The sequence below is a fragment of the Amphiura filiformis genome, chromosome 16 (genome assembly GCF_039555335.1).
Source record: "Amphiura filiformis chromosome 16, Afil_fr2py, whole genome shotgun sequence".
Classification (NCBI taxonomy): Eukaryota; Metazoa; Echinodermata; class Ophiuroidea; order Amphilepidida; family Amphiuridae; genus Amphiura; species Amphiura filiformis.
This window is the reverse complement of record NC_092643.1, coordinates 63,856,043-63,881,009: the sequence shown is the minus strand read 5'-3', so window position 1 is coordinate 63,881,009 and position 24,967 is coordinate 63,856,043. Positions and strand designations below refer to the sequence as shown.

Below are 24,967 nucleotides of genomic sequence, written 5' to 3'. Positions count from 1 at the left end.
AAAGAACTAATTTCTCTGTCCCTGACAACTTCGTTATAATGAGTTTCCACTGTACTACAATATCAAATTGCCTTATCAGCCCAAAATCAAGAGATCAAAATTTGCCCAACACGACAGCCAATGCCCCCAATACACCACTTGTGATTAGCTCCTGGCACATGACTCGTTTATGCAAAACATGTAAGCCTAAACAAGGTCCCGCTTATAGATTCCCTCAAACAAATAGCCCTGGAATTTTTACGCCAATGAAAAGTGACAATTGTAACATTATTATGAACCTTGAATATCTTTGCAATATACAGGTGGTATGTACAACTACTAAATTGTGACAACTAGTATCCTGTTAGAAGCCCTACCTTTGCAGCTGCATCTTTGATAAGCCGATAGACTAATAACTCTGATGTCTTGGCAACCACTAGACTGCGCTCATCACGTGAGAAGAAATTGCAATAGACGCAGTGCTCTACAGCTGTGGGAGGATGAACCTGCTTATACAGGGCATACATCTTCAACAATGAGATTTCTGCTGATGTTCCAATATGAATCAGATGTGTTACAGTTGATCCATGATCTTACCAGCTGCAAAGTATAATGTCAAACCACAAATAATCCATCAATTAGGTAGTTTGGCTAAAAACGTTTACGGTCTACATTATTTCAGGATAAGTTTTTTTGCAATGCAAAGAATAGGTTGTCTGCACCCCAATAAAACATCAAATTTGTTATAAATTTGTTTACGCTAAGGGTGTCATATGACAGGTACCTGCGTGCTAAACACTGAGTAAACAGTCACAATACACTACAATAAAAATCACCTGTTGCCAAAAGCACATGAAACCTCTGGTGAAACAGGAAGACAAAAAGCTGTCCGATTTCTTTTGCTTTGTCACCGAGATTGAAAGTCGTCACTGTATTTCCACTTTTCACATTTCCGTATAACTCAGTCTCCAATCCATCATTTTTACACTGCACTATACTGTACTGTACTGTTGAATTCGAGAGAAAGAGGTAAGCTTACAATGCATGTAATCAGGCCTCCAGAAAATTTTCTGTTTCTGGGAACTTGATGACATGTGCTGGACATTTTCTGTGAAATTACTGAAATATGTGCACGTAGCGTGAATATAATGAGCGCGATGCATAAAGTCCTAATGGCCCGGGTCCAGGGTTTAGATGCTCTCTGGTTAGTGCCGTACTATTACGCTGCCTTTCGTATTCGCCGAGGAGGACAATTTCGACCTCCTCGTTTGTTTACAAACAGAGAGGTAGACAAAGGGCCTGTCAAAACTGTTCCGCTTGTCCAAATACTCAAGTATCAAAAGGAAGGTCCACAATAGAGTGATTCACGCAACACGAATAGGGGATTAAAAAAATGTGAAGTAGGACCATGTGCTTCTTTTGTCCAATTTGGCATCAAGATTTCGAATGGAAACAGTTCAGACCCAGAACACGATCATGTCAGAAATTAATATTTTGTTCTGGGTCTGATTATTCGGACAACTCTCTGGTATGATCTGAGCCTTATTTTGGAACAGTTTTACATAAAAAATTAATACCATTTTTTACAAAAATACAACTTAAAAATTCAAAGTATTACTGTCAAAACTCAAAAATTTCAACAATATATGACCTGCCTCATGGCCACCTGAGGCTGAGTCCTGAGGCTGACCCCTGACCTGGGATAAGGATAACTGGGAGTAGGTTATTACTATTATACTAGGGCCTGGCAAAAAACATAAATTTTTAAGCCAAAAAATGCACCTTGATTCTTCAAAATCTCCTGCCAAAAACACAATGGTTTTTTTTACAATTTGTAATTATTCTTTTTCGTTGGATTTGGCGAGTCCCTTGATCTACAGCGAAGCACTGCAATCATTTGTGGTTGATTAAAAAAAATTGGATAAAAATCACCAAAAAATTAAAAGTTTGTATCCAAATGGGGCAGATTTGTAACTTGTGTTCACTTCAAAATCTATTCATTATAGATTCATTATAAGAGCTATTCAACCCTACCTTTTGACACATTTGATGCATATGATCCTCAAAATTAAGGGATGGGGTATGAACGTTTGGACAGTATTTATTGTGGGACATTAGAGCACATCAGACATATCAAATTGCATTCTGAATACGGAGAATGTCCTTCTGATATCAAATAATTTAGATTTTTTTTGGAATTCGCAATGTAAGACACATTTTACGGTAAATGATTAAAAATTGATACATGTATTTTTGATATTTAACAGTAGTCAAATTAAACTTTATACTTAGAGTGTATGTAGGTGGGATGAAAAGCCGACGATCAATTTAAAATTTTGACCTTTTGTATTAAAGATATTTTGATTTTTTCTCCCAAACACCAACCAATTAGGTCTTTTTTGGAGAAAAAATCCATATCTTCAATATGAAATGTCAAAATTTTCAATTGATCGTCGGCTTTTCCTCCCAGCTACATGCACTTTAAGAATATATCATCAGGGGTGTGATTGGTGCTTTAAGAAAAAAACCCCAAGGCAATGAAATTGCGAAGCGGAGCTCTCGCCTGTTGCGGCCGGGGGTCCAGGGGCCCGCTTAAGGGCCCCTGGTGGGGTCCAGGGGCAACGCCCCGGTGGGCGAAGCCCCCCGAAGCCAGAGGCGTTTTACACACTTGAGCACCACTGGAGATGCAATTTCATGGGGTAAAATGCAAAAATGAGAAACTGTTAAAATACTTCACTTTATAGTATAAAAACATTTATTATCTGTGAATACATACTTCCAGTATCATATCATTCACATACACATGAGAAATTGCATCACCATTTTTGCACAGTACAGTGTGTCTATAAATCATCCAGTCAGGGTTCTAAGGAATTTTCATTTTAAAATTGGAGATTTTCTCATATCTGGAAACTGAAAATTCCGGAAATGTGACATCTCTGTTAAGCATTTAGCTCTTGATCCAGGGCCACTCCAAAGTGACAAAAAAAAAAAAAAAAATTTGAAAATCCGGAATTTTTTTTTAATCCCAAAAATCCGGAAATCCGGAAAAATCACACCCCTGATATCATTCATTAGCTTTATAAAGCGCAGTGATTTATAGTGCGCTACGCACAGGCACAATGCCTAGACGTTGATCCACAAGCCTCAGCACACTTTACAGGTTGTCGCTGACCACTACGGCCCCACATCATTCCATAAACCATTTACAACAAATCAGGGACTTTGTTGCTACAAGAGCGCATACCCTAGACATTCCACAATTAGCCATCGCAACCAGGATCAGCTCCCCGAGTTTCGTACGGGTTACAACGAGACAATTAGCAGCAAGTTCCTTGTCCAGGGGAATTTCAAGCTAACTCATTTTTTCCACGAGAGCATATTGGCACCGCCAGGGTTCGAACCCACAACCTCTCGCACCATAGTCGAACGCCTTAACGATTGAGCTAACTTGACTGCACAATTTATAAAATTTACTTCGAGGACTGTTATATATCAAAAATGTGAAAAATATCAAATTGTAATAATTTATCATAAACTTTATGTTTAATCGTGAATTTCAAAAAATTAAAATTATTTGATATCAGAAAGACATTCTTCGTATTCAGAAGTGGTATTTATGAGAAAAAGTGGCATTTTATGTGTACCCTGGAAAGGGAGAAGGACAGTGGAAATCGTAGTGACGGAGGTGCGGGGTGCGAGTACCTCGGGCTAGATTAATAAATACACAGATTGGACTTTTCCATGCCTGTGCCCTCTGCGTACTACCGGTTCTCGAATTAAATTCAGACCTGGAGACATAATCGGCTTAATCGCTCATCTTACGCACAAAGTTACTGAAGTAAACTAAAGTAAAGTTTCTTTTGTGTACGTTCATCTGCGTTCATGGCAAGGTTCCCGTTAAGGTTTTGTTGACAAGCAAGGCTTATATTAACCAGGCACCCAGGCTCTTTTTACCCCATGGTTACACAGTTTTGGCTCCTGGTGTATCCAATATTTTACACTACAAACTATAGGACCAGGAGCCATCTTTGGGACCAGGAGCTCATTTTAGCTCCTGGTCCAGGTATACTTAATATAAGGCCTGTTGACAAGGTAGCAAAAACTTGCGTCCATTCAGATTTGTGTGCGTCCATCACGATACACAGGTACCCCGGGTACGCGGGTCTACATCTCATCAAATGTTAATTGTTAAATATAAAAAAAATGCAATTTCGCCGTGATATTCCATCTCCATTCCCTATGATAATTTTTCTCATTTCTGTGTCAGTTTTGGTCCGAAACGTGGTCAGAAACAGCTGCAAAATCATGCGCAAAGTCTGTCAATCTTTAGCAAAACTTTACTTCCGCATTTCTTTTTCAAAATTAACATGTTGTTGATGCTACATGTATAAAGCTAAAACACACGGTGCCACAAATAATACGAAAAAAAGGTTATCATTTAGATTTTGTCTTCAAAATTGTTTTTATTCATCACGAGTAACATTAAAGGAAACAAAGATTATTTATGAGAAAATACACTTAAAACATTAAAAACAGAATACTGTCCGGTTGTGATAAATAATTAAATAAACATGAACCGCCCGTTAATAGCGGCACATCGTCAGTCCAGCATGCTTGCTTGTAAACAAATCAATCATGACTTCCCCATCAAACAGCGATCGTGACGGAAAGCATGCAAAAAGTGCATGATTTCCTGATGTTGCATTTACAAATATTGCAGAATTTACTTCAATTCTTAGCAGGTGGGTCAAAATGTTGGGGCTTTTATTATAAATCTAAAAAATATAAAAGAATAAAAATTTCTTATTTTTATCATCAATGATTAAATTTCGAAGTTTTGTCTGCATCCACATGCATGTGACATGGACGCAAAATGCTTGATTAGCCATGTGAACTTGCGTCCAAATTTGTAAAATACGCGTCTGGACGCAATGTCAGTGACGTACAGTAACAGGAAGCCTGCCTGGACTAGACTCGCTTGCCAGTCCTATATACGCCGTACCTTGTATATGTATATTGAGGACTGGCTTACGCCATTTTGGATGTCAATGGGAAATACACACTTAACGATTTGCGCCGGTTAGAAACTTGAAAAAAATCTTTAAAATTTCATCAATGTATAGACCTTTTTCTCAGACGTCACCAATCAATCGATATTGGGGTCCAGCATTCGAGTCATCAACACCCAAACGCAAATACCGCGCCGGCGCCATGATCAACTTTGCGCCACGCTAGGCGCCCCGCGCGAATTGCCAGCTCGCAGTACGCTTTAGTTCGCCACGGTGTAAAAAGTAAACAAAAACAAAGATTGAATTTTAAATAGCATCGCGTTTTTCCGTATCTTTTGTATTTTATGGCATTAAAACAAACTGGAACAAAGGTAAATAGTATACAGAGTCCGCTTAAACAATTATTTTATGGAAGCTAAAGTGAAATATATGACAAAACAGGAGAAAATACGCAGTATTTGGTGTTTTTACACCGTGGACACGTGAGAAACGCACGTGTTGTTTGTTTACATCTCAGACCCCAATATCGATTAGGTGACGTCATCAGAAAAAGGTCTATATAAAAGTGGTACCAACCGTATTGTGCTTGCTAATTTAAGACTCGGTTGAAACAAAATTAAGGATCGAAAGCATTTTAGTGTCCAAAAGGCAAAATTATCGTCAAAGTTCTGCGAAATCGGCACCCTTGCGAAGGGGGTTCAGAATTGAATCGAACGAAAATATCTGATCTTTGCGATCAAAAACACAAAATTACAACTTTAAACATACTATTGGCAAAAGACATTATTACCAAACAATACATAATAGAAAATTTGACATCATTTTCTTAAAATATTGAAAAATTTGCTCACTAGACATCGAAAAAGTACGCAATCCAATTCCCGTTCAAACGCGTGGGAAACTGAAAGTGCGATAATCGTGACTAGCCTGGACCTGGTTCATGGAATCATGACATCGCACGCGGTACCTGACTTAGAGTCGATCCCCATAGGCAACATGCCATGATTCCGCGGTATAATCATATCTTACATTGTCAAATTCGACAGCTTTGTCTGAAGGCGAGCACAGGCAAAGCTGCCGAATTCGACAACTTTCCTTTTGTCACAATAGTTTATGGAATATAACTTGCAGGCAGAAAAAACAAATCACGTAACACTTCTAGCACACTATTAATTGCAGTTATCGTTAACCTTTTACGTATTGATAAGATCATATTTCTTACCGTAAATGTGATTTTTTGGTACTTTTCTCGCCCTATTTTACTTTCCGTAGAAAAACTGGATCGCGAGAAACACATTGGATTGTTTCTAGTTTTAAAGTTATAATTTATATAATAAAAAAATCAGTACTTTAATTATAAAATTCAAATAATTTATTTTTAGTATAGTTTTTAATTATTTTGATAATATTTAACAAGTGAAGTGTATTTCAGTAAATAATTTAACGATTAAACTTGGTATAAAGTTGGGAAAGTTTCTTTATTTCAAATTAAACGTCAGAGGGCGCAGTGCATGATTTTGGTTTTTAATCCCTGGGAAAATCCTGTGACAGATCAAAACAAAAGCACATGAAACCTCTGATGAAACAGGAAGACAAGCTGCCCGATTTCTTTTGCTTTGTCACCGAGATTGAAAGTCGTCATTGTATTTCCCCTTTTCTCATTTCCGCTGAGAGCTTCCTTGGTGATTGCTCAAACTCAGTCTCGATCTCCAATCCATCATTTTTACAAATTCGAGTCTCGAGAGGTAAGCTTAAAGCCATATTATTATATATAACATTTCTGTAAAAATAGATTAGTATTTATTTTTCATAAAATGTTAGCTTTTACTGTCAGATATGACCCCTTTTAATTTTGAGCCAAACAAGCGAGGTCAAGCATAGAAAATTGGAATACTACTAGCGCCTATTCTTATATAGGTATAATACAAAAAAAATTAAACTTTTTTTGATTCTCATCAAAGTAATCTCATATTAAAGAGCTAAATAAAAGAAAACTGATGAGGCATAAATGAATGTCATACGACATGTGGTTGCGGAGATATGCTAATTTGAATGTCTCAATTTTTCAGCCAATTTCCTGTACAAACTTTTTGTGCATGCACATATTAAAATGCTTATAGGCCTATACTGTGCATTGTGAGTACACAATTTTAAGAAACAAGCACTTGCTATTTACCGGTACTGAACTGTAAATGTAATCCTAGATTGATTGAATTTGTATTGATGTGAACATAAGGGCCTATCATTTTCTTTGGAAGGGGAGTTCCCAAATATACAGGGGGGGTCATAATTTTTGGAAAGAAAAATAGGGGGGGGCATAAAATTTTGATGACCACAAATGTAGGGAGTCGCAAGATGACCACAGATAGTGTGTTTATCTTATTCAAAATTTGTTAGCCTCTTCAGAGGGTACATGTAAGGTGTATCGGTGGGGGAGGGGGTCATAAAATTTTGTTGCCGAAATAGGGGGGGTTGCAATTTTATTGATGCTGACTTTTTGTAAATTTGGGAGCCCCGCAGCAAATGATAGCCCCCTAATATACAAATGAACATGACTTTTTGTATGAGTAACATTTTGTTTTATTTCTGTTTTCTGATGCAGATTCCAGCTTTGACAGAGGATGGAAACCAGGGACTGTCTTTTGGAATTTGCAGGGGAGCATTAAATAGCTCTTCTAGAGCCTTCATGAGCTGTTTAGAACATTTACAATAAAATGTAACGAGAGAATGGTCAACTAAGGAAAGCTAAAAATCACTCTCCTATATCAGATTTAAGGAGAGCAGTAGAGAGCGATTGCTCTTGCTCTCCTCAAAAGGCAGTCCCTGGGAAACCACAGTGAGGGCCAACAGTAAATGCAAAAATAAAGAAAAACTTATTCAAAAAGATGAAATTTGTGTTGAAGTGTCTTATTTATTTTTTATTGTCATTGAAAAACTCACGGTTTTGATATTACCCACCCTACACCTTTTCACTGATACAAGAGGGGGGGGGGGTAATTTGTTTGAGGGGGCACCCTTTAAAATGTTTAATTATTATAAGCACTAGCTGATGCATTCACCCCTCCCCCAGGAAAATGTTTTTGAGCAGGCACCCTTTGGAGCATGGCTGGCACATGCTCCCTATTCCGAAGATCATTGTGGAAACTCGAGGGCCAGTTCACTTGATCATCAGAAGGGGTCACTCCTGCTCAAGTATGAACCCCCTGCCCCCTGCTTAAGTTTTGTCTTTGAGCAGGCACCCTTTGGAGCACTGGCTGGCGATGCTCCCTATTCCGAAGATCATTGCGGAAACTCGAGGGCCAGTTCACTTGATCATCAGAATGGGGTCACTCCTGCTCAAGTATGAACCCCCTGCCCCCTTCCCCAGCTTAAGTTTTGTCTTTGAGCAGGCACCCTTTGGAGCACTGGCTGGCGATGCTCCCTATTCCGAAGATCATTGCGGAAACTCGAGGGCCAGTTCACTTCACTTGATCATCAGAATGGGGTCACTCCTGCTCAAGTATGAACCCCAGCCCCTTCCCCCAGCGTAAGTTTTGTCTTTGAGCAGGCACCCTTTGGAGCACTGGCTGGCGATGCTCCCTATTCCAAAGATCATTGCGGAAACTCGAGGGCCAGTTCACTTGATCATCAGAATGGGGTCACTCCTGCTCAAGTACCCCCCATATGATGTAGCGTCCATAGAGTACGCCCCCCATCAATTTGAACATTTAGAAAATCAAATAGGAAAATGGCCAAAAACGGCCTGTGCCCCCCCCCCCCCCCCGGCCATCATACCCGATGTGCCCACAGTCATTCATGCATCTATCATAGCAAAAATCTGCTAGCGCTATGCATGATGGGATAGGAATAGGAAAGGTCTAAATTTGCTTCTTCCCCCGACTCATAGTCGGCACAGAATGAGAATCTATCCCAGCATCCACAGCATGAGCCCATTCAATTAGTATACGCAAACCATGCCGGGTTAAACATGTTCACTCACTGGCAAAAGTTGCCGAATTCGTACTACACAAAGTCCCCAGTTCACTCACTTTTTGCGCAAGGCATCCATCCAATCTCATCAATCCAAACATTTTTATGTACAAGAAACTACCTTTATTCACCGCGTGCTCCATTTAACTTACCGCTCAACTCCATTATTTAGATATTTGGAGAGTAATTTCCGAAAAAATTAGATCGAAATCGCCACTTTCAAACCCACTAGAAAGTCGCCAAAATTTGCCTCGACCACGTGCGAATCATCTGACCTCTTCCGGGTTATGATCAAGTTCAACCTTTTGACTTGACCTTGTAAGCTTTGGAACTGTTTTTAACTCGATCTAATTCCCCCCAAAATTTTTTTTCAAAAACATCGCCGTAAAATTTACTACCGGTAATGAATTTCCAAAATGGCGCCGGTGCGCGATTTCCCTATGCTGAGAGAGGCTGAATATTGCGCATGCTCAGGTAAGGAATGCTCACATACCTATCTTATAGCCAAAGCAAAGAGGAGAGCGTGGTCTAGCGGTTAAGGCATAGGACTGTGAACCCAAGGGTCATGGGTTCGAATCCCAGGTCCGGCTCTTTGTGTCTTTGAGCAAGACACTTCACTCTACTTGCTTAGTGCTTCGGAGGGCACTTTAAGCTGTCGGTCCCGTGTACATGCATATTTTCTCACGTCAATGTAGTGTGCACGCTAAAGAACGCCACAGGCTATTCGAAAAGAGCAGGGGATCATCCCGGTCATGTTGACTGTACTTCAAAATACACTCATCTACTCTAGGTTCCAGAGTAAAAAGTAAGTACAGCTTGTCTGTACGCAGTGCGACAATACTCATACATATGAGGGAGGCACTTATAAGGAAGAAGAAGAAGAATAATAAATTCTCGATCATGAGAGCCAATTTGGGAACGCACAGTTATTTGCGTCGAGCGTACTACGCAAATACCGGCGCTTACGGCGCAAACACAGCTTTTGAGAATTGACCAATCGCACTGTCGTTGCTAGGCAAGGTCAAGGTTCGGTCATGCAGGTCGCGCGATCGTGTTATTCTATGAAAAATATGCTGACGCAGAAGGTACATCCTCTCATGATCGAGAATTTATTATTTTGGCTATAGTACAGGGATCTATACGTTGATTTTTATATTGGGTGGTAGAAAGGATAAAATTCAAATTGAGAAAATATTCTAGGTATGTCTGGTTCCATACAGCAATATGCAATATTGCTGTCAGGTAAGCAGATACGAAACAACCCGTGTAATTCAGATGTCAGAGCAGGTCAAAGTTCTATTTTTATCCTAAGTCCCGTATCCTACTATCACTCAAGGAAATCTCTTCACGAATTCACTCACCTCAATTGCCTTTGCGATCCTACATCATCAGTTGAAACAAACATCTAAGTTTCCAAAAACAACTTTGTCATTCCTCAAAACTACATGTAACTTCATTTGAAATCCTACTATTACCCGTTATTGAAAATTTTGTTCGATTTTATGTCAACCAAAAGAAACGCACAAGTCGAGTTCAGTTAACCAAAATGGTAGCTCCTGGTCACCTCAGATTCATATCACGCATGGCGTAATGACGTCAGTATCAAGCTGCTCATTAAATATTCGTGAAACCGACCACGTGGTCACAATTGGTGGATCGGATTGGGTGGAATTAACACAACGTGCTTGACCTTACAGGGGGTCCGAGATATGCATATGGTCATTTTCACAGTAAAGGGTGTAACTTTTGATTTTTTGGGTCAAAATTTCAAACCACTTAAATATGTTTCTGTTTACTGAAATCATGCATAGAAGCAACTTAAATTCCAGTAAAATAATGTTTCAAGGCTTAAACCTTTTGATTTCTAATAAAAATTTGACATTTCCATAACATTTTGGTTAAAATCTAAGAAAAAATGTATTTTACATAACCTCAGAAAATTATGACATGAAAGCTGGAATACATGTGAAATCCCATTTCAAAGTAAGTCAACAGATATAAGTTAAATTTTATACCATGTTTTGCTATGTTTGTAATTGCAGTTTTGAAAATTTTTAACATCAAGTGTCATTTACAATGGAAATTTCCAAACCTTAAACATATTTTTTAAGTTTAATTGGGTTCCTAAAATAATTTGAATGTCTAACTTCATGTACAAATACTACTTGATGAAAGGAACCTCCCAGCCAAGTTTCACAGAAATTGGAGTTATTTTTTAGAATTGGCAATTCAAGCGATTTGTGTTTCGGAGGCTTCAGTTAACAACACAGGTGATCATAAAAGTAAAATATTTGGCTAATCACTACAAGTTGACATAAAAAAATAGGTAAAAAATATCACAATTACCAATTTTCATGCTTTGCTTCTAAGTATTGAATTTCAGTTGTGACAAAAATTAAATTATCACAGCAAGTCATTTTTTTTGTTTCTGAGGCTTCATGTTAACAATTGTTAAACATTGCAGAAGTAGTTTTTTGAAAACAACAGTGTTGGGATCATCTAAGCTGTTATTTTCTTGTGTATATTGAATCAATGATTCTATGCGGCAGATATTGTAGATTTATCACATGTTAATTTTTTCACCCATTTGTTAAGTATGGTGTTTTTTGCATGTGAAGCCTCCGAAAGAGGCTTTTTGGATATCAGTATATTTTTCAAAGATTAACCATAATGTCAAATTTTTTTTTAATTTATGACATTCTGCACATATCAAGTAATAATTACAATGCAGATATCAGTATGAAACACACCAATTTAGATATGCATAGATGATAATTAATCTTATTGTTGTTTCGGAGGCTTCATTTGTTTCGGAGGCTTCAATTGTTAACGGAAAGTTTGTATTGGGTCCCATTTTCAAACGGTGATATATATCTCCACGATTTAAAAACATGTGACTTGAGGATCTACTTTGCTACATTTTGATAAATATATTTGATGAGCTCTTTTATTTATATTTGCACAAGCTTGCTGAACAGTTTGTTTCGAGGCTTCAAAAAGTTAACGGAAAAACGGCTCTTTGAAGTCAAGATTTTATAAAAATTTTAAAAGCTTGCAAATCGACTAATTTTTGTTACCCATTTCAAGTTAAGATAACAACTGTTATGAATCAAGAAGAAGTGAAGAAATAACCAAGAATTATGAACCAAAGCTACACCCACAAAGTTTGTTAACAATTGTTAACGGAAAATGAAGCCTCCGAAACGACAAATATCAAGTCCGGTTCTCAAAAATACAGGGCTGTTCACAATTAAATCTAATGTGGCAGTGTTTACTGAACATATGACTGTACTTTCAGGATAAGAAAAATTATCCATGAACTAACTGAAGAAAACACAGGGTTTTACAAAAATGTTACTGTTTTTTATAGTTTTTCAAAATGGCAATATTAAGTACATTTAAGCCTGCTAAAACTGAACGCAGCTGATTATGCTACCCAAGGTAGCTGCTATTAGATGACTTATGTGGCCAAAAATCATGGAATTCTGTGGCTTTATTAGAACACTACGGATTAAAATGTTAAAAATCCAAAGTTACACCCTTTACCGTGAAAATGACCATATTCATGTATGAATGGCTGCTGGCTAAACAGCGATGCGGATATAGTGTTCATCACCGGGACTGAGAAATACGACATTTTCGATGTTTCAGGGAATTTCAGACACAGAGACTTCAACAAATTCGTCCAAAGGTAACCAAAGGGTTGGGGATCGCATTTTTAACTATCACTAAATGTTTCGGAATTGAGGTTGACTAAAAAGTAGACCATTTCGGGGTCGTAATTGGTACTGTAATTGGTGTAGATGTCACATTTTGAACAGTGAGCAATAAGTGACCAACTTGGCTTTCAGCACAAGTATTGGGCCTTGCTCAGTGTGACTACACACTACTAGATAGAGCTTTTCTTTTCAACAACTGATATTTTTGGCAAAATATTTTACCAAAGTATTTTCCATCTGGGGATTTTCTTGAACCCAGTTCTTTGATGAGTTTCTAGAACTGGGTTTAAGAAAATCCCCAGATGGAAAATCAACTGGCAACACCAAGACCTACGCTGGAGATACATCTAGCATCGGTTGCCAGTAGGAATCGCTCATCATCAAGTGTTGACAAAGGCAACAGTGTTGCTGAAACGTACACAAAGTAAGTGCAATTTCTGGATCAGATATCAAGAACTTTTGTTAATGAGTTTACTCTACCGATCCTGATTAATTTGTTCAACCATAAAGTAGTTCATGCTGACCGGCTGAAGCTCTGTGAGGGACCAGAGTTGGTGAAATGGACTTACAAATCTCCAGTTGTAGCGAGTGAAATGGAGCCTGAATTACACACAGCAGGTGTACAGGAGAAGGAGACTGCAGGTGCACAGGAGAAAGAAACCACAGGTGCACAGGAGAAGGAGACAGCAGGTGCACAGGAGAAAGAAACCGCAGGTGCACAGGAGAAGGAAACTGCAGGTGCACAGGAGAAAGAAACCGCAGGTACACAGGAGAAAGAAACAGCAGGTGCACAGGAGAAGGAGACTGCAGGTGCACAGGAGAAAGAAACAGCAGAAGGAAACTGCAGGTGCACAGGAGAAGGAAACTGCAGGTGCACAGGAGAAAGAAACAGCAGGTGCACAGGAGAAGGAAACAGCAGGTGCACAGGAGAAGGAAACAGCAGGTGCACAGGAGAAGGAGACTGCAGGTGCACAGGAGAAAGAAACAGCAGGTGCACAGGAGAAGGAACTGCAGGTGCACAGGAGAAAGAAACAGCAGGTGCACAGGAGAAGGAAACTGCAGGTGCACAGGAGAAAGAAACAGCAGGTGCACAGGAGAAGGAAACAGCAGGTGCACAGGAGAAGGAAACAGCAGGTGCACAGGAGAAGGAAACAGCAGGTGTACAGGAGAAGGAGACTGCAGGTGCACAGGAGAAAGAAACAGCAGGTGCACAGGAGAAGGAAACTGCAGGTGCACAGGAGAAGGAAACAGCAGGTGCACAGGAGAAGGAAACTGCAGGTGCACAGGAGAAAGAAACAGCAGGTGCACAGGAGAAGGAAACAGCAGGTGCACAGGAGAAGGAAACAGCAGGTGCACAGGAGAAGGAAACAGCAGGTGCACAGGAGAAGGAAACAGCAGGTGCACAGGAGAAGGAAACAGCAGGTGCACAGGAGAAGGAGACTGCAGGTGCACAGGAGAAGGAGACTGCAGGTGCACAGGAGAAGGAGACTGCAGGTGCACAGGAGAAAGAAACCACAGGTGCACAGGAGAAGGAGACAGCAGGTGCACTGCAGGGAGGAGGGAAGGCAGGACAAAGATGAGACAAGACAGAACCAACCACAGGGAGACCAGTAGGACACCACAGGGACACGCCAAAGGAAGACGATGCCACGACCTCAAGACCTAAACGACCGGCCACGTGGGATGGACCTAAGTGCTTCCGTTGCCAGGGATATGGCCATAAGGCGTTTGCGTGTCCCAACAAATACCACAGACCACATTCGACAAGACAGACATCAGACGCAAGGGAAGGAAAAGGAAGCGTAGAAGAATATGAGAAGGAAGTAAGGAGGTGCCAGGAGAGAGTAAAGGAGGCGGAATTGGGTTTGGTGATGGAAGCGAGTTGGAGAGGAGACAGGAGGAGAGCAAGAAGGAGAAGGAGGAGAGAGAGAACGAGGAGAAGAGGGCAAGGGAGTTGAGGGAGAAGGCAGAGGAGATAGAAAGGCAAATATTGGAGATAGACAGGGCTTTTAAGGAGTTGGAGGAGAGGTGGGTCCAAGAGGAAGAGGCACAGGGTGAAAGAGAGAGGGAATTAAGTCAAGAATGACAGGAGAAGGAAGACATATTACCGAAAGATCGAAATAGAAAGGAAAGAAAAAACACAGAAACAACAGGAAGCGGTTGTGGGCAGGTTGGAAAGACGACAGGTCAAGTTGCGAGATACGAGGGGTGTATGGGAAGAGCAGGGAAAGTTATTGGTGGTGGTGAGGGGTGATAATGGCGATGGAGGAAGGAAAAGGGAACGAGTGGGAGAAACGGAGACGGAGGTATAGAAAATGAAGGAAGGAGGATATGGAGGGGAGAAGGATGTCAAAGAGGATACTAAGGGGACAGATAACCACAGTGGAAGTATAGTAGTGGGAGCAACAGTGACGAGGAAGAAGAGAGGAAATTGGTAGTAAGGGAGGTGACGTTAAAGGCGGGGGATGTTTATACATGTAAGGCAAAAGGACCAGCCGTGGTGATTGAGGCGCAGTGGGTGGAGAAGGAGGCTAAATAATTAAACAAAATGGAATAACTTGCAGATTCGGAGAAAGAGGATAATTAATGCTCTGCATGCTAGCCATGCACTTCAACAGAAAAAGTTCAAGTTTTGAAATATTTTCTCAAAATATCAAGAGCCATCTTAAGAACTACTGAACCAATACTAGGCTTGTTTGTACTCATTTTAATGCATTTTTCATGCTGATTCCAAATATAGTCATCACAATTTACATTTCTGCGATTTAAAAAAAAAATTTGAAACATGTCATCTGCAGTCGAATTAAGGAGAGGCAATTGTTGAATTTAAAAAAGGATGTTTTATAAAAGTTGTGGTGTTGTTGAAAAAGTTTGAAATAAGTAAAAACAAAAGGAAGGATCCGAAAATATCAGAGAAAGAGAGGCAAAATATTAAGGGAAGGACAAGATCGAAATTGTTGAATTTTTATAAACGTTGTACAAAAAAAACCAAAAAACGGAAGCATTTTTTGAATAGATAGACCTGCAGATGGAGTAGAAATAAGATGGAAGGATTTGACATATGGAAAGCAACACCAGTAGGGAAAGGAAACGAAATGAGAAGTGTGAAAAACAAGACTAATAGTTGTGTATTAATATTTGCTGGTTACGTACGTGTCATGGTTGTTATATGATATGTTGATTGTTGTGTAGAATTAAAATGAACTGAAAAAGTGGTTGTGAGTGCGCACGCGTGAGTGAGTGGACATGTTTTCACATCGCTCCGTCTTTGGTGGTGAAAATTCCATCTTTTGCGCCCGTTTTAACATCTGACATTTTCCATCAATTAGTTAGGTGCTTGTAATCCTGGATTATTACGGTCCAGTTTGTTGTAAGACTGGAGTGGAATCTATTTGTGAGTTTCATCAGTTGTTTTCACCAACAAGTGCTTTGTTTACCTGATCCAACATGGCGGCCTACATGGCAATGACGATGGCGTAATAACATCGCGGCTCGTCGTATAGAAACCATCTCAAAGTTGCCATTATCAACTTTTAGGGATACGCAACAAAAAGGCTGCACTTCAGGTCTTCCTGGATTTGAACCAACCTGACATCATTGGTACAGAGACGCATATTGACGACTCGGTGCTTTCAAGTGAACTACTCCTATCTGACTATAACATCTTTAGGAAAGATCGCAATTGCCGTGGAGGTGGAGTCCTCATTGCACTTAAAGGAGATCTGGTTGGCTCTCACAGAAGTGACTTAGATACCAACTCAGAAGTCCTATGGATACAACTGGAAATTATGGGAGCAAAACCCCTTCTGGTTGGCGCCTTTTATAGACCTCAGATTACTACACTTCCTGAGCATGAAAATCAGCTTCACCTCTCACTTGACAAAATAGACTCCACTAAAGGACATCAGATATGGCTTGGAGGAGATCTTAACCTACCTGGAATCAATTGGGATTCCATTTCAACCATACCAGGTGGTTACAAACCTGGCTTGTCTAGAGAATTCATTGACATGATAAATGACAAAGGACTTGAGCAGATGGTTTTAAAGCCTACACGGAATGACAATATCCTACAATGTAGATTTGTTCCTTACAACGCACCCCTCTCTGGACAAAAGGACAACAGGACAAAAGCATCAAACTACAGGCCAGTATCACTAACATCGATATGTAGTAAGGTGCTTGAACATGTTTTGCATTCTAACATAATGGACCATCTAGACAAGTACAATATTCTCTGTGAGGAACAGCATGGATTTCGCAGCAAGCACTCCTGTGAATCGCAGTTAGTCCAGACTATCCATGACTTAGCCTTTTCTCTTGACAACAGGAAACAAACAGATGGACTTCTCTAAAGCATTTGACAAAATGGCGCACAACCGGTTACTCCTGAAAATCAATCACTATGGCATTCGTGGAAACACACATAAATGGATCTCATCCTTCCTAAGGGACCGCCAGCAAAGAGTTATTGTGGATGGAAATCACTCTGAGTGGGTGCACATAGACTCAGGAGTTCCTCAAGGCACTGTTCTGGGTCCTCTGCTTTTTCTCCTATTTATTAACAATTTGCCGGACAACATCTCATCATCGGTGACCGTGCGACTCTTCGCAGATGATTGTGTGCTTTATAATACCATCAAGAAACCAGAGGATGCAGAACTGTTGCAACATGACTTGGACACTTTGAGTAATTGGGAAAAGACCTGGCAAATGGAGTTTTTACAAGTGCTTCGTCATGAAGGTTACACATAAGACTCCATCAACCTACAAATACCATCTTGGCGGTACTACACTCCAGGAAACCACCAATCACACGTACTTAGGAGTCGACATTACCAGTGATTTGAGGTGGAACCAACATGTCAACAAGATCACAGCTTCCGGAAACCGCACCCTGGGTTTTCTACAGCGTAACATCTCCACATGCTCAAGGAAAATCAAAGCCAACGCATTTAACACTCTTGTTAGGCCCCACTTGGAGTACAGCTCGGCTGTGTGGGATGCTTACACCAAAGACCAGATAAGCCAAATTGAAGCTGTGAAGCGAAGAGGCGCTAGATTCGTGTACAACGACTATGTCTACACCAGCAGCCCATCATCCATGATCACAGCTTCCGGAAACCGCACCCTGGGTTTTCTACAGCGTAACATCTCCACATGCTCAAGGAAAATCAAAGCCAACGCATTAACACTCTTGTTAGGCCCCACTTGGAGTACAGCTCGGCTGTGTGGGATGCTTACACCAAAGACCAGATAAGCCAAATTGAAGCTGTGAAGCGAAGAGGCGCTAGATTCGTGTACAACGACTATGTCTACACCAGCAGCCCATCATCCATGATCGCAGCACTGAAATGGGACTCCCTCGCTCTCAGAAGGAAGGAAGATCGCCTTAACATCTTCTATAACGCTGCTCACGGTCTCCTCTCCATCCCGGCAGGAAACATCTTACGCCCGACCACACACGCTTCAAGATCATCTCACAGCAATACATACCAGAGACTTCAACACAAGAAAGACTGCTTTAAATATTCATTTTTTCTTCAGACAATTACAGATTGGAACCAACTGCCACAAAGCATCACATCCATCCAGGAACAGAAAGACTTCAAGCAACAACTTTACAAGCACCTAAGAAATTAAATCAGCAAATCAATGCGCACTCACCGTCCTACTCGGCTTACTCCACCTGCAAGACTGCAAATAGGAGTGTTGAGCAGTAACGATACAGATACAAATGAAAGAAAGAAAAAACGAAGACCGAGCCCAATCAATATTGTGTTTAATCAGGATGGTAGTTTGATATACAAATTATACATATGTATATCAACTCAAAATCGAATGCTGCCTAATTGTTTTCATCATGACGGAAGTTAAAAATTGTACATTTTAATGTATATCGCCTGAAGATCAGTCAAATCAATACTGTGTAAAAAGTGTAATTCTTTAAATCAAGACGGCAGTTGGATATACATGTATATAGCTACATGTATATCAGGTCAATTCCAAGCAACCTCGCCCAAATTGTCCAAAATTTACAAATCAAGTCAAGTATGTGATTTTGGTCTCATATGATTATTGTAGCTAAAAAGCTATATTTTCTGAAAACATACTTTTTTCTGAGGAAATGGTGTTCATTGATAGAAAAACATGCTAATTTGCATAAATTTGCATATTCGTGACTGGTAAAAGCAGCAAAGCTAAAAACACAGCAACTGTTCTGTACTGTAAAAATTTGGAGACAAATTATGCGTGTGAATATGAAGTCTATTACTCAAACTATAAACACCAGAAATTTTGTAACATGTAACTTCATTAGCATTGTTTAAAGCCTTAAAAGGGCACTTCGTGATCCACAGCCTCATCCCCCCACTTTTCTCAAAAAAAGTTGAGATTTTATATCACTGGAATACTCTGGCTACATAATGTTTATGTACAAAATATATCTTGCAGATTGATTCGTTTAGCAAAGATATCGCGAAATTCTAATTTCGTTCTGGTGCACCAGAACGAAATTACAACGTATTGTCTATGGAGCAGTGATACGCCTAATCATGCATAACTCGCAAACGCAAAATCGGAATCAACTGAAATTTTGGGAATATGCTTTTTTCGTGGATATGTACTGAAAAATGTCATAAAAAGAGGATGCTAGGATCACGAAATTCTCCTTTAAGTTGTTTTAAATGGATACATTAAATGTTTTGGATCATTTTCATCTTTGGCACAGAAGAAGATAATAATTTTTAACAATTTTCGGCAGTGTTTTCAGCACCCTACCTCCTCTGATTATTGCTCTCCAGGGACCGAGAAATTTCAGACCTGGATACTGCCCTCATACGGTTGAAATTGCACATTTCCAAATAAATATTGGAATGGTGTCAAATCGTTCAAGAACATCGCGAATGACCTCTGCTGATTTTCCCGTAAAAAGTGGCCAAAAAACAAAAATTTCACCCCGGGGGAATTCCACTGGGATTTTTTTTTACGGAAAATCAGTAGAGGTGCGAGGAACATGACTCAACATGTGAGTATACTTTTATTAGGACAAATGAAGTGATTTGCAAAAAAAAAAAAAAAAACCAACTTTCAATGTGATTGGTCAGAAGCCAATAGCGACTGCTTGGTTACCATGGCAACGGTTTTATTACCTTCATAACATGGCCAACATATCCCTACATAAGTACAAACTCACTTGAGATTGTATCATGAAAGGTTTTGGAGATATTTGCAAAAATGTTGCAATTCATGATTTCCCTAAACCTTGCCTTTAACACCACCTTAATGTACGATTCCCATCAAATTTTGATTTTGTTATTCTTTATTCAAAATGTTGAAATAATATTAGTAATAACTGACGGGAAGAGTTGCTGTCCATTTTAAGCTGAAATAACAAAGGTAAAGTGAAAGAAACCCCACTGATTATTTTGGCCATTTAACACGCAATTCTATGGGAGGACATATTATCATAATTTTTAAATTATGATAATATGTCGAACTTTGCTCTGTTGACCTACAAAGACAACAAATTACTGACAATTGTTAGTTTACACCCTAAGCTTTACATTAAGTGGCAAAAATAATATCTCAAGAGTACTAAACTCACAGAGTTTGCCAAAAATGTTTTAGTAAAAAAATACTGCTCCCGTGCGCATCATTCCACAACGCGAACTTTATATATGCAAATTAGGAAGTTAGGGTGGTTTGGAAAAGTTTCTCCTGCCTTAATACATATTTGGCTGCTACATTAAAAAGAAATTCGTACGAAGGCATTTTGCATCCCTCCTCCACTACCCTGTAATTCATTTTTTCAGGGCAAAATACAGGGGAAAATTTAACAACAAAAATTACACAAAGATTACACAGAAAAAAAAAATTACACAGGATTACACAGAACAATAATTTACACAGGATTACACAGAAAAAAATAACAACACAGGATTACACAGAACAATAATTTACACAGGATTACACAGAACAATAATTTACACAGGATTACACAGAACAATAATTTACACAGGATTACACAGAACAATAATTTACACAGGATTACACAGAAAAAAATAACAACACAGGATTACACAGAAAAAATAACAACACAGGATTACACAGAACAATAATTTACACAGGATTACACAGAACAATAATTTACACAGGATTACACAGAACAATAATTTACACAGGATTACACAGAACAATAATTTACACAGGATTACACAGAAAAAATAACAACACAGGATTACACAGAAAAAACAACAACACAGGATTACACAGAAAAAACAATTTACACAGGATTATACAGAAAAACAATTTACACAGGATTACACAAAAAAAATTCCCTGCATTGATTTTTGCCGGTTCTAACACATTTACTGTCTATTCCCGTATAAAATCTCCCCCAACCACCAAATACACAGTAAAATCACAAAAACCTGTCTTTTCCCGTGTAAATCGACTCAACCACCAAATACTAACACATTTACTGTCTTTTCCCGTATAAAATCTCCCCCAACCATCAAATACACAGTAAAATCACAAAAACCTGTGTAACTGCCGTGTAACTCGACTCAACCACCAAATACACAGTAAAATCACAAAACCTGTCTTTTCCCGTGTAAATCGACTCAACCACCAAATACACAGTAAAATCACAGAAATGCTGTGTACACAGAAAAACATCCTTGTATTTTTTAATTCACCCCAATCCAAATTACACAAAAAAATTCCCCCTGTATTTTCAACTTATCCAAAAAAAAAAGCAGGAGAAAAAATTCCCTACATTTTTTTTATCGCTTCCATCAAAATCAATTTTTACTTTTAATATATTATTTCACAAAATTATCCACAAGACCAAATTTGTCTTGATAATTTTTAACATAGTCATATCTTTTTTTTTTCAATCGGTGGTTCATTCAGTAACAAACTCAAGAGTCTTTTTAAAACCTTGAACTCCTCTGTCCTTTCAGGAAAAATCCAAGGTGGTCTTAAACACAATCTCATCCTGTATCTATCCTTATACCACCCAATGTAACACATCAAAAGGTTGATTGCCTGGATTCTTACTTTGTTTCCGTTGTAACCGCTAGCAGCAACAAACAGGTTTTCGAGACTAGTACCATTCCACATATAAAAATCTCCTTTGGACGAGTCTTCCAGTTTTTGGAATATTTCATCATCAGCGAGCTCAAAATAAATCGAATCTGCCATTTTTTTATTAAAATAAAGATGATCGTAGCATTTTGGATTCTCCCGAGAGAAGAATCAGGATGGAAGTCAAGCGTATGACAAAAATTTTGAAAGCCTACAACGAAACTAAAAAAGACGGAATGAGTAGGTCGTGCAGAAATATAAAAAACCTCTTGTGATTAATAATCACAAGAGGTTTTTTATTTTAGTTTACCACACCCAGTTTAAAATTGTTGTAATCAAGTAGGTTACTACAAATGCGGCGTATCCAGTAACTAAAGGATCCCGTCCAGCACAAAATTCCCACGGTTCTCTAGGTGCTACCGCCTTTTGTATCTACCTTCAGCTTTTACAAATCCGTTGTTTTACCAACACGTCATGTACGTAGGATTATTATTATCAAACACCATCTCAGCCTTCATTTTGTTTTTTCCTTGTCATAGTACCATCTCCAAACGCCGCATGGTTTTTCTTCATCATCCCACATTTCTTTCCGATACTCTCCGTACGCTTTCAGGTTCTCAACCCAGTTGTTATCCGTTAGATTTGGAAGATCCATTTTATTTTTATTTATACAAAACAAGTTTGATTTCTAATTTTTTATTTTCTACGGATTCAATGTACTTGGAGACTCTCCAAAGCTTCTTTTTTTCCCTTTTTCAGTCCAGCCTGTTCTGCCTCTGTGCGAATTTCACGTTCTTTATCAGCAGTAAGTTCAATTAGATCCGCTCTGGTTCTGTGCTTGATTCCAGCCTTGTGACCTCGGTAGTTTTCCATTTCCCGCAGAATGTGATGGAAATCCTCATTGCTCACAACCCCATCTTCAAGAGCTCTAGACACCAGATCATTCACCGTGTTCAAACTGGACTCTGCGGTTCTTTTGACACTTTCGTGCTTTTCGACCTTCTTCATCGTTGCTTTTCCGAGAGCCACGCATGCTCCACTAAGAACACCTCCAAAAATTGCTATTCCTCCGAGAGGAATGCTTACGAAAGCTCCAACACCCGTAGCTAGAGTTCCGACAGCTCCCGTTCCGCTTCCACCTGCGACGAGTCCTTCTACTTGAGCCGTGTTGTAAAACACATTCCAAACTGTTTTGTATTTTCTCCTTAGTTGATCTCTTTGGTCAACTTCCTTTTCGAGGACTCATGGATTTCGGATATCTTACTTAGTCGAATTGAACTCCCTGATCCTCTCCTTGTGGAAGATCAGGGTATATTTGCGGTGCTGTAGGTTTTTTCATCCTTTTATTTAATTAGTTAATTAGAACTTCATCATCCGTAAAGTTTAAAACGTGGTTTTCAACGAAATGCTGTATGATTTCTTGCTTGGTTAAATTTTTTCAGTAGAAGCTAAGTATTCCCAGTTGTTCAAAATTCATGTTGATTCCAAGGAGACTTACCAGGGCTTGAGTTCTGTAGACATCTGCTGAAACTCCGTTGATCCAAAAGCAAAGCTTATTTTCAACGTACTCGATCGAGACATGATGCATAATAGTAGTGTCCGCTTGAACGGATGCGGAAAAGAGGGTTTGCCGCGTTATTTAACACTTTGAACGATATCGAGTCGCCGGCCCAAGTAATATTCAGGTACATGAACAAATTCCGCTTCGACTGAAACGTCAAAGAACAAGCGTTCGCTGGGGCGTTCAGAGGGTTCACTCCCGATTTTACCGAAAAAGAGAGGTTCCAAGGCTGAACAATAAAATGTGGGTTGTTGAAGAAAATTTCTAAAGGTCTAGTGAGTCGCATGGGGGTCAAATCTTTTCCGGGATTCGCAAATTCAGTAAACCCAGCAGTGATACCAATTTGCATAGGCCTAGCGTTGAAAGTGTTGTTCATTCCGTTTTTAATTTCGATCAACTTGTCTCTCCAAGTCGATGTTTTTTTTGTTTCGGATGGAAACATAGTGCGTTCCGCTTCGCTCATCCATACCATGAATCTCCCCAAAACATGCAAGCTGGTATCGTGCTCGTGTCCAATTTGCAGGTCTACGTACTCTTTTGTCACAGCGCCCTCGTTGTCCGTGGGAGTTCCGAGACCCGTGACTCTATTGCCGCTCATAGCGAGTTCGCCGGTCATCGAAGTCGCCATCCTTCAAACTTTTCTGTCGCTTAACCATGAGGTTAGGCTGGTCACGGAACCCATAGTAGCTGCATCTTGAGGGTCGGTTGGATCCATCACCCCAGTTATTTTTTTTCCTCCCATGTTAATCCTTCCGGTCATTCGCGCTCCAGTTTTTTTTTGACGTGACGCGAAAGATCTACATCTTCGCCAGCTATTGACGTTGATTTTTTTTGATCGTTGGCCCCGGATAGACATTTTTTCTTTTATTTTATCGGATTTCAAATTCCAAATCCAGCGGTTGATCGTGATTATCGAGCTTTCTCGAAGAATTTTTCCATTCCACTTTGAAGTTGAAGTCGAGCTCGTGGATGGTTCCGTTTTGCAGTTTTTTGAAACTCGGCTTTTTGTAGGTCGAAACGAAGTATTCCCCGAACGCGGCGTTTGTGAGATCGAAGGACCCAAGAACTCGACCGCCCTGCAGAACGGCGTCGTTGTCTACGAGATTGACCGTGGTTGACAGCTGATTCAGGTACACGAGAATTCTTCGAGGTAAAAATTCTATTGCCCGATCTCCCGTGTATTCACCATCCGCTAGCCACCCTTCGTCGTCCAATCCGAACATTTCTCGAACGCGGTCCGAAACCAAATCTGATACTGCTCGGGATTGTCATGTTGAGTTTCCCATCGCGTTTGTCGACTTCGAATTGAAACCATCGATCTGGCTCGTGAATTCTTTCGCGAAAGCAGGTCAAAATTATACAGCCCGGACTTATTTTTATCGCTTCTTCAGGTCCCTGCCCTCCTTGAGTGTACCTCCATTCGAGTTCTTCTTCGACGTTGAACCAACCTACTCGACCCGAGATCCTTTTGATTCCAATTTTTAAGTTTTTGCCGTTATTGTCTATACTTTGCAACGGCGATAAGGTTTTCCTTTGCCGGTGCCGTAATTGTGACAAACATTTTTTCTTTTTTATCTTTCAATAAAATGAGAACCGGAGGAGTATTCGAACCGACGCACGGTTTCAGTCTTGTAAAT

General features: G+C 39.7%; 2 protein-coding genes across 3 annotated transcripts in view; one reads left to right on the top strand and one right to left on the bottom strand.

Moving 5' to 3' along the window:
• LOC140136337 (cleavage and polyadenylation specificity factor subunit 1-like) overlaps window positions 1-6,289 on the bottom strand; it is a 68,934-nt gene extending 62,645 nt beyond the window's left edge. Inside the window, exons 1-2 of one of the 2 annotated variants that reach the window (XM_072158064.1) lie at window positions 6,214-6,289; window positions 357-579 (exon numbers count right to left, since the gene is read on the bottom strand). In XM_072158064.1, coding sequence (XP_072014165.1) covers window positions 357-506 — 150 coding nt within the window. In that variant the 5' untranslated portion in view covers window positions 507-579; window positions 6,214-6,289. Of the gene's footprint in view, window positions 1-356; window positions 580-815; window positions 834-6,213 lie in introns of those variants that run through there. The other variant, XM_072158065.1, reaches the window with a different exon arrangement.
• Window positions 6,290-6,529: 240 nt separating this feature from the next.
• The window catches only part of LOC140136335 (uncharacterized protein KIAA0513-like), a 132,784-nt gene continuing 114,346 nt past the window's right edge, over window positions 6,530-24,967 (top strand). Inside the window, exon 1 of the mRNA XM_072158061.1 lies at window positions 6,530-6,736. The gene's annotated coding sequence lies outside the window, so the exon portion shown is untranslated. The remainder of the gene's footprint in view (window positions 6,737-24,967) is intronic.